The sequence below is a fragment of the Pteropus alecto genome, unplaced genomic scaffold (genome assembly GCF_000325575.1).
Source record: "Pteropus alecto unplaced genomic scaffold, ASM32557v1 scaffold78, whole genome shotgun sequence".
NCBI lineage: Eukaryota > Metazoa > Chordata > Mammalia > Chiroptera > Pteropodidae > Pteropus > Pteropus alecto.
Window position 1 is genome coordinate 4,477,743 of NW_006443124.1, and position 10,859 is coordinate 4,488,601.

Sequence of the window (10,859 nt, forward strand, 5' to 3'; positions counted from 1 at the left end):
TGGGGGAGGGGAGTGGAATGGGATCGGAGGGGAGCGGGGGGGCTGGGGGAGGAGAGGCGGGCAGGATGAGCGGATCCCCCACCTCGGCTCTGAGTCTGATTGGCCAAAAAGTCTGTCTGCTCTCAACCAATTATGAAGTCTCCTCAGTCCTGGAAACCTTAGGAACAGCCGCTGCAAATTTGTGTCACAGAAGCCTCCTACCTCCCCACTCATTTCGTGCTGCAGGTTGATACAGCCCCCTTGGCAGCAAAATTTGACAGCTCAGATGGTGCTCACAGGGAAGACAAAGTGGTACAAAACTTCTCAGTGTTCTCTCCCAGCAACTTCCCGCGTGACTTCAGAAGCTTCCACTACTTCGCTTGAACGAACAAAAGTTTGTCCTTCTGGGGGTGGCAAAGGCTATGTGTTCCCCCTCCCACCCCTATCCTGACAAATGCTGCTGAGATGAGAGAAGAGTTTTGTTAAGACCTTATAGAACCTTGCCGACTTTCCAGCAGTGCTTTGAGGAATCTCCGTGTCAGCTGATGCAGCTTTCTTGAGATCCCAGACTTGAGCTGTGGAATAAGCCTCACAGCTTGTGTAAGGGGGAACACTTCTGGGAGTGATCCAGGTCACCCAGGAGGGTGACTGACAGCTAAGCATGGCCTCTAGGCTTTATGGTTTCACCAGTTCAAAAGAAATCTACTTAGAGACTCCCAGAGTAGCTATCTCTATGAATTCCTCATCTGTAAACCAGCTTTCTGACATTAAGTGATTTCACTTATTGCTTTTTTCCCCCTGCCCCCGATCCACTGCATCTAGCTCAAATCCCAGTGGGGGCTCGATTGGGAGTCCTAAAGACCTGGACTAACAGACCTCTGCTTCCACCTTGATGCCTCTCCACTCCCTTAGCTCTCTCCTCTTTGTACTGTCTTCTGTGTTTCAAGCAGAGAGTTCCCTTCACAGTGGGTTAGGGAGTGCTTGATACTGTGAGGCAGAGATGTTTGTTTCCCTCAATCCACTGGGAAATGGTAACCTAAAGTTCAAGTAGTCCAGAACCTGGCCCCGCTCCTTCAGGAAGAGTAGAGAAAGCAGCCAGCTAGGTTTAGGTGACTATACGGTGCACTCTACCCTAGTGCACTATAGCCTTCTATGCCCCACATCCTGGCAGCATGCTTCCACAATACTCTAGCTCTTGACCGCTCAATTTCATTTCTTACTCTCAGATAAGGGCATAACCCAAACCCAAGTACTAGTCTGTGACAACTCCCTGGTTCATTCACAAAACACTTCTAAAGCACAGCATCTACCACATAGTTACCACTCACGAAAATGATGACATCACTACGGGCTCTTACAGAGAGGCCTATTCTCTCTGGGACATAGCCTGGCCATATGCCTGGACCAGAATAACCCTCAAACATTGGCTGAGCCTGCAAAGGTCTCACCTCTAGCCCATAGAGAAGATCAGAGGGTGGGCAGCTTGGGCGAACAGGCTCCCCTGCCATAGGTGCACTGGGCGACTTCACCATCATGAAGCTATCGCTCCGAGTGGGTGCAGAAGCCAAGGGTGTACAGCCATGAGAATGACCACCCACATCAACAAACTTGATAGGATCATCTGACCCTAGCTGGATTCGGAGGATCCCATTGGAAGGAGGAAGCCCCTCCCTCCTTCGAGATCGGGTGAGACAGGCACAGGTGCCAGCAGGAAAGCAGGTCACTCCACAGGCAGCCCCACGCAGACACTTAGAGAGTAGTGCCACAAATGAGCCAAAGGAGACAAAGCAAATTGCCACTAGTGATACAGCCAAGTAGAGGGTCAGGCGGGATTCTCCTTCCCTTGGAGCTGAAGATTCTCGAAGATCAGGGACAACTGGATGAGCATCTTCCTCCAAGGACACAAGGAGAGTAACAGAAGTAGAGAGCGGTGGGGTACCACTATCCTTTACCACAATGACCAGCTTCTGTGGGGGAAGATCAGCTGGGATGGGAACGGCTGTCCGTACCTCCCCAGCATAGCGGGAGACTGCAAACAAGCTGGGATCTGGGGCCTCCAGGAGCTGATATGAAACCCAAGCATTGTAACCTGAATCCAAGTCCACAGCGGTCACCTTTGTGACTAGGTGACCGGCACCAACTGATGGAGGCAGTGCTTGGGGACATAAGGAACCGGGCCGGGCCCTAGGGCGGAGCACCGCTGGAGCATTGTCATTGAGGTCCAGCACGAAGAGACGAACTGTCACGGTGCTACTGAGGGGTGGGTTGCCCCGATCCCGGGCCTGCACCTCAAACTGCAGTGTCTGTGTTTGTTCATAGTCAAAGGACCGAGTAGCGTGAACAGCTCCCGTCTGGGGGTTCAGAGAGATGAAGGAGGAAGCTGACACATCTCGATTTCTGGGCTCTAGGAGAGAGTAGGAGATGAGCGCATTCAAGCCAGAGTCTGGGTCAGAGGCTGCAAGGGAACAAAGCAGATCCCCTGGGCGATTGTTCTCAGGAACAAACACCTCATGTGACCTCTGGAAGAAAGAGGGTGGGTTATCGTTCACATCTGAAATATTGAGGAAAATAGTCCTCTGAGTACTCAGAGGAGGATTTCCAGCATCAGAAGCAGTGACCATGATGTCATAGCTAGATTTGGCCTCTCTGTCCAAGGGCCCAGCAGTCACCAGGGAGAACTGGTTTCTGAAGGCAGACTTGAGGGCAAATGGCAAGTGGTCAGGAATACGGAGGCTCACATCTCCGTTTGACCCTGAGTCAGGGTCCTGCACACTGATGAGTGCCACCACAGTGCCGGGTTCTGCACTCTCTGGGAGAGTTCCAAGCTCCGAGGTCACTGTGATGTGGGGGGCATTGTCATTTACATCCAGGAGATCCACTCGAAGGCTGCAATGTTGCTCCATGGCTGGAGAACCCCCATCCCGAGCCCGAACATCAAATTCATAGTAATTCTCGTTCTCAAAGTCTAGGGGCCCCTGAAGAGTAAGCTTTCCAGTAGTGGGGTGCAGGCTAAAGAGGTTTCTCACACGATCAGGGGTGTGACCACTGAAAGAAAAGGTGACGTTACCACTGGGACCCAGGTCCGGGTCAGAGGCATTGAGCTGGATGAGCAGCATGCCGGCTGGCGCGCTCTCCAATACACTAATCCTGTAGCTGGATTGCTGGAAGGCAGGGGCGTTGTCGTTCACGTCCAGTACTGATACCCGGAGCTCTGCAGTGCCAGATCTTGGGGGGTTACCTCCATCCACAGCAGTCAGCACCAGGCGGTAGTCTGATTGCTTCTCCCGATCCAAAGGCTTCTCCAGGAGCAGCTCTGGGACCAGACTGCCGTCGCTGCGCTTCTTGACATCCAGTGCAAAGTGTTCGTTGGAGCTTAGTCTATAGCTGCTGATGGAGTTGCTCCCCACATCTGCATCCTGAGCCTTTTCCAAGGGAAAACGCTGTCCTGGAGGAGCTGCCTCCCCAATTTCCAAGTCCAGCTGCTGCCGAGGAAATCGGGGGGCGTGATCGTTCACATCCACAATTTCTACCTCAGCTCGGTACATTTCCAAAGGCCCTTCGGTTACAAACTCCAGGGGCACGATGCAGCTGGCACTGAGCCCACACAGTGCCTCTCGATCGATTGGATTCTTGATGAGCAGGGCTCCGCTGTCCAAATCCACACGGAAGTGTCTTTGGTTCACCTCTCCAGCGACCTGCAGCCTGCGAGCTGATAGACTCTCTGTATCCAGCAGGAAATCTTGGGCGACATTCCCCACAAAAGTCCCTTCCTGTGACTCCTCTGGGACCGGGTAGCGGATCTGCCCACAAACGTAACCCAGGTGGCAAAAGAGGAACAAAAGGGCAGCCCCGGGGCAGATTTCTACCCAGCTCCTCACCTTGCGGAGCATTGCTGCCTCCCGCTAGTTCTCTACCTGGTCCTGAGAAGCAGAAGAAGCCGACCCGCCCCAAACGGCCACACAGCAGCTGGAAACACCTATCTGCCTTTCCCCGCGCCAGCTCTGGCGCGGCTGGGCTGGCGCTGCAAGGGTTACGCGCCGTTTTTGCTGGTGGCGGGGTAGATTTGTCTGCCTTCCACCACCGGATTGGCAGACAGCGGCTCCTGGGCTCAGCCAATAGGCTGAGCAGAGAACATCCCAATAGCAGCAGGGTTAATGCGTCGCAGCATTGGAAGAAAAAAAGGAAAAAAAAAAAAAAAAAAAGAAAGAAAGAAAGAAAGAAAAAAAGAAAAATAAAAACCCCACCTATCTTTTTGCTTTCCTCCCGCTCAACAGCATTTTTTCCCACAGGTTACTACCTCTATGGAGAGGCAGACAACATATATGTATGTTTTTTTTTCTCTCTAACACATCAACTTTCCCCGCCCCTTTTCGGCAGGGGTTGGGGTGGGGGGAGGAACCGCGACAGCCAGAGCCCTAGCAACCTGCAGCCCAGAGAGGAGTAGCCATTTGAGGTTGGCCACTTTGTTCAAGCCAGCGTTGTTATCTACCAATATTCTAAATGAGTAGCTTCTCCCCCAATCCATTTGTATTAGAGTAGGAGCTAATTAGAAGCACTGCCATATACACAAAACTCTGCTCCTCTGCAGAGTATTCAGAAACATATCCTTCTCTTTGCAGAAAAGGCTTACATATTAATGTAGCCAATTAAATTTATGCAGTACACGTTTTTGTTGTAACAGGAGGCACAGCGGAAACCAAACCTTTTTTATTCAGAAGCTCGCTAGTGATATACTAAATTACCATTCATTGATTTCAAGGACAGTATGGAAGGGGATGAAGCAGAGTGGAGAAAGTCGGGAGAGGGAGATGTTCCAAATCAGTAAAGAATCAGCTGTGTCTGGGAGGCGCTAAGGACTAGATCTCATTAACAGTCAGAATGCTAACGTTCACAGATTTAATAGCTCCCGTGAATGATTGAGATCGGCAACCAACAGCACTGTGCCTACAAATCCCTTTTATTTGACACCATGGTATGCTTGATATGTTGTTAATTACCAACAGAGACTGTTTCGAAAGAGCAAGCTTTTCACTTAGCCCCAGGGGGCCTCTTGGAGCTGGAGATTTGATCTCACTCCACATCCACCCTGATCCAGACCCTCCCAAGAGCCTGGCTACCACCTTGCACAAATGTAGAAACACAGCTCATTTCACACTGTAAACCTGCAAACCGTAATCTGAGTGGCAAACACACCACAGCACAAAGAGAAAAATCTAGCCTGATCTAGACATGAGATTTCTTAACTCATCCCAATCCTCACCTGGGTTACCACCGGATGCCCCAAACAGGAGCAAAACCTGGGTTCCTTATCCTCCCTAGATTTTTTCCAAACCCTTGACCCTTAGGAATATCCTTTTGACTATGGTGAGGCCAGCAAACAACCTTTTGGTCTCAAAAGGAGGGATCTGCTTTCTGTTGTTGTTGTTGTTGTTGTTGTTGTTATTGTTGTTGTTTTATTTTCGTTTTTGCAAAAAAAAAAAAAAACAAAAACAAAAAACAAAACACCTAAACCTCCTCCCATGGGAATGATGGAGGTATAAATCAGTCTGACTTACTAGGTGTTTATTACAGGTTTCACTTCAGTGAATGAGACCATCATCCACCCAGCTGCCTCAGTCAGAATGAGGGAGAGTAGGGTATTCCTTGGCTCATTCCTCTTTCTGACTACCTATATCAGGTCAATCAACAAGTCCTGATGATTTTACTATAGTCATCCCTCTCCATCAATACTGCCACTGTGGTGATTCAAGCATTTATCAATCTTTTCCTTAAATATTGTAATAATCTTCTAACTGTTTCTTTGTCTCCAGTCTCAATATCCCTAATCCATCTCAGATTATGGTCACTATCAGAAAAATCTCTCTAAAACAAACGAACAAACAAAAAACCCTGATGACATCATACATATGTCAGTTTAAAAATTCTGCAATGACTATCATCTATACAGAATAAAATAAAAACTCCTTGACTAGGCCTAAAGGTAATTCAAGATCTAACTTGTTTCACTTTATTTCTTCCAAAGACTGTTTTACGAATAATTTAAGGTTCAGCAATAATGTAATATCATTATCGCTCTGCATGGAATTTCTTGCAAGGTCCCCTCCCTGCTCTTTTCCCCCCTTTCTTATTTAATAAACTACTTCTCAATCTTCGGTTCTCAGCTTAAGCATCACCTCCTCTATGAAGTCTTCCTGATTTCCCCAGGCTGGCTTAGGTGTTTCTTTTCCTTTGCTCCCATTGTTTCTTATTTTTGCATGTCTGTCTCCTATGGTACTCTGTGTACCATAATGACAGAGACTGTGTCTTTTCATCTTTTACAGTGGGATGCTCAATAAATGATGAATTATCGATATTATTAATTAGTTCAACAAATATTTATTGAATACTTGGACTTTATATGAGCACTTTATGATGAGTACAGACACTTTATATGCATTACTTTTCACTCTCACAACAATTTTGAAAGGAGGTATTACTTTTATTTTATAGATGAGAACACTGTAGTTCAGAGAGGTTAAGAGACCTGTCTAAAGCTAAACAACTAGTATGTGTAGTACTAGGATCCTCCCACTCCTACCCTTGGTCTGTCTGGAAAGAAATAAAGCCTCTTTCTCTAACATCTTAAACAATTTTTCTACCAGTTTGTCATCTCTATATCCATAAACTGACCTTTTACTGATGCCTTTAATATCCAAGAACTAGACCTCAGTTGAGACCTAAAGGTCTCAATCCCTTATATTTGAAATTTCACAACAAAACAAATTGGAGCATCATAAGCCTTAACCCTACATATCCTTGACGTAACCATTTTATGCCAGGTATGTGATTCTCTCATTTCTAGATTTTTACAATAGCTTTATTGAGATATACTTCACATACCATACAATTCATCCATTTAAAGTATACACTTCAGTGATTTTTTTTTTTTTTTTTAGGATATCTACTTATACTGAAGCAATGCAACCATCACCACATGCTAATTATAGAACATTTTTGTCAGCCCCTAAAGAGACCCCAAACCCATTGCCCGGCTCTAGATTTTTGAAGAATGGTTGCCTGGTTACTAGTGGTTTTGGAAGATTTTCTCTTTAGATGACAACTATTATCTTATATCTTCCCTACAATACTCTTCCAGAGCTACTCTATGTAATATTTTAAGGTTGGGAAACAACACCACAGAATTTTTTAAAGTTTGGCCTGTCCCTGTAAGGTTGGCTCCTGGTAGTGTAAATACCAGAATAACACTTTGCTTCATAAACATGCTAATCGATAGACTGGCAGGTTCTAGGCCAGTGGTTTTCAAAGTTGTCTGCACATCAAATTTACTTGGAGATATTTAAAAATACTGATCCCTGTGTCCTAACCCCAGAGATTGTGCTTTAATTGGTCTGGGATGTGGCCTGGGCTTCAAAATTTTTAAAAGGTCCTTAGGTAATTCTAGCGTGCAATCGAGTTTGAGAATATTGTCCTAGGGAAAGTGCCATTTGTTTCACGGTGTTACCAGAAGAGTAGCAGCTGCTTTTCGCTGGCTTTCATCTTTCCTTAGCCTTTCCATACATGCTTCTACTTGGTCATCTTTGGCTATCTCTAGATTTGCTTATTTCCAAGGTCGTGTTTAAGATTTGGGGTAGGTAAGGAACTAATAAAAATAGTAATAGTAATAGCTGAGAATTTTTTTTAACACGATACACCAGGGATTGTGTATACATTATATCATGTACTAATCTTATAGTACCGTTTATTCCCTTTTTGCATATAAGAAACAGGCTTAGAAAGATTAACTTGGCCAAGGATTCATAGTTGGTAAGTGGTAGAGCCTCATTTGTCTAACGGCCAAATCCGAAGGTAAATAGCAACCATACACTTATTAGTAACAAAATTGTGGCTTTCTCACCATCTGAAGTGTGTGTAAGTTTCACTCTAAGACAAAGGCCTTGCAGTCACCTGCACACCATCCTGAATAAATGAAAGCTTCACCTTTCTCAGGATATGAATTTAGCTAGCCTTCACATTATGTGTATACTTAAGAAAAATAATGCTGGATGGACAGGGAATTACACGGCGGGTACAGAAAAACTTTCATTTAGTACTTTATGTTCTTTTGGATCCTCTGGATTTAGTTTCAAAACAAGTGATTACTTTTACTTTTATAATTAATGATGGTTAACTTTGGATTGGGGGATTGTAGTTTTAATTTTTTCTTTATACTTTTCTCTGTTTTCCAAATTTTCTATGATGCATATGCATCACTATTATAACATAAAAATATTTTGTAAGTAACGTGCACATCACTTCCAGTAGTATTCTTGAAAAAAATTTAAAGGATCCCTAGAATTTTACTTTTCATAGAAAATTGTGTAAGAACGAGGTACGGGATCTGTGTAGACAAAGGAAAATAATTAGCAACCATTAGTTTTAATGCAGATGTGGCAATCACTTGAAAGATAGACAAATGAGGTAGTTTTTGTATTTCTAGTAGCTGCCACTGGTTGAAGGTGTCCAACAACTTGTTCCTAATGCAAATAACACCAAGATAAGCTCTGAGTGCTGAGATCTTGGATTATAGTTTAATGGCCCCTTAGCAAGATTGGTTAGTTGTTGTGGCAAGCAAGTGCTGAAGGCGTGAATTAGGTCCACAAATGAAGCAACTCCAAAATGTATGAGATCATAAACTACACTCTAACCTGGCCATCCCCTTTACAAAGGCACGAAGTTTGATGTAGGTTGGGTCAGGTGAAAAAGTGGATGCATCATTAGGAAGAAAAACATTTTCATCACTAAAAAATGGCTCCATGCCTTTCTGAACACGGTGCAAGAATCAAAAAGCATTATTATCGTTCCGGACGACCTGCTAACCCTTACCTGTCCGGGAGGGGAGCTCTCTGCACCCAAAACTTGCCTATAGAACACCGGATCGCAGCTCCGCAGCGTGTTCTGGCGGCTGGCCAGAGGGCTGGCCGCCCCAGGTTTCTTCAGCAGCGGGTCGCTGCGGCGCGAGTCAGTGGTGAGGTACACCTGATGGTAAAGGTGCGGTGGCACCAGGCCTCCCCGCACAGCGTCCGCGTGCAGAGAGGGCCCCGGTGTTCGGTACAGGGAGCTCACGGGGCCTCGGTATAGGTCCCTGGATTGTTTCCATTTGTAAACTTTGAATATGATTACTCCCAATACTGTGATTGCGAACCCCACAGAGACCAGGATTAGAGAGAGGAGTAGATAAAAGGTGAGATTTTTATTCTGCTCCCTAGGGGCAGAGCCGGAGGGGAACTCGGCCCGGGCTTCGGGAGATTCCTCGGTTACTGACACAGTCAGGGTTGCGGTGGTGGACAGCGATGGCTCCCCATTGTCTTTGATCAAGACCGTGAGAGTTTGCCTGGGTGAATCTGTGTCTTGGACTGGGCGGGCAGTGCTGACTTGACCTGTGTGAAGCCCCACCGCAAAAAGGCTCTGGTTGGGGGCTCCCAAGAGGCTGTAGGAGAGCCAGGCATTGTGCCCTGCATCCGGGTCCCAGCCCACCACCCGCGTGACCACGTGGCCGGCAGCAGTACCTCGGGGCAGCATCTCCACGGAGCTTCGCCCAGGCCGGGGGTATAGGACCTGGGGGGCGTTGTCGTTGCGGTCAGTGACAAATATGTTTACGCTGATGTTGGCGGTCAGAACTGGAGTGCCCCCGTCGCTGATATGAGCTGTTAATTCAAACTCCCGCCTATCCTCGTAGTCCAGGGGCACTAAGGATGACACGACGCCATTATCACGATTTATCGTGAAATAGCGACCCACTAGCCCAGTTTCAGCTCCTTGCTCCAACAGAAAGAAGGAAAGGCGAGCATTCTGCGGGGCGTCGGGGTCCCAGACACTTAGATTTAGTATTGGAACCCCGGGGAGATTATTTTCTTCCACGTAAACGTCATAGGAAGATTGGGAAGATTGTGGAGGGTTGTCGTTGATGTCAGACACTTGCACCCGCACTGTCGTAAGAGCTGAGAGGGAAGGGGCTCCCGCATCTCGAGCGGTGATACTGAGGTTGTATTCTGGCACAGTCTCCCGATCCAGGGCTGCGCTGGTTTTCAAAGTAAAGTAATTCTTGAGGGAAGAAGTAAGACCGAAGGGGAGACCTGGAGGAATCTCGCAAGTCACCAGCCCGTTCTCCCCAGCATCCAGATCGGTTACACTGAGCAAAGCGATGACAGTTCCTAGAGGTGCATCCTCCGGGACTGGGCTGTACACGGAAGTGACTGTGATCTCGGGGGCATTGTCATTCACGTCCACAACCTCTACCAAAACTTTGCAATGTGCTCCTTCGGGATTGGCACCCTTGTCTTTGGCCTGTATGTAAATCTCGTGGAGTTTAGTGTCTTCAAAGTCCAGTCGACCTTTGATTGTCAGCACCCCGGTTACAAGGTCTAAGGAGAATAGTTCCCTCACGCCGGCGCGGTTATGGCTGCCGAAGGAGTAAATGATTTCACCATTGGGGCCTTCATCCAGATCGGTTGCACGGACTTGCACCACGCGAGTGCCGGGGGGTGCATCCTCCGGGACGCGCGCCCGGTACAAGGACTGGTTGAAGGTGGGCGCATTGTCATTCGCGTCCAGCACGGTGATGCGAATAGGAAGGCTGGCGGAGCGAGCCGGGGTTCCTCCATCCAACGCTGTCAGCACCAACTGGAGACTCGGCTCTCGCTCCCGGTCCAGGGCGCGCTCCAGTACCAGCTCCGCGTACTTGGTGCTGTCCTCCCGCGTCTGCACCCGAAGCGCAAAGTACTCATTTCGGCTCAGCTCGTAGGTTTGTAAAGAGTTGCTTCCCACATCGGGATCGTGCGCGCTCTCGAGCGGAAAGCGCGTGCCTGGCGCCACGGCCTCACTAATCTCCAATTTCATTTCCC

General features: G+C 47.5%; 1 protein-coding gene across 11 annotated transcripts in view; it reads right to left on the reverse strand.

The window, feature by feature from the left end:
• LOC102880889 (protocadherin gamma-C4) overlaps positions 1–10,859 on the reverse strand; it is a 121,391-nt gene that overhangs the window by 20,027 nt on the left and 90,505 nt on the right. The window contains exon 2 of one of the 11 annotated variants that reach the window (XM_015597971.2): positions 8,842–10,854. The exons of 9 other annotated variants lie outside the window; for them this stretch is intronic. In XM_015597971.2, the coding sequence (XP_015453457.1) occupies positions 8,842–10,854 (2,013 nt within the window). One more of the 11 variants, XM_025040753.1, reaches the window with a different exon arrangement.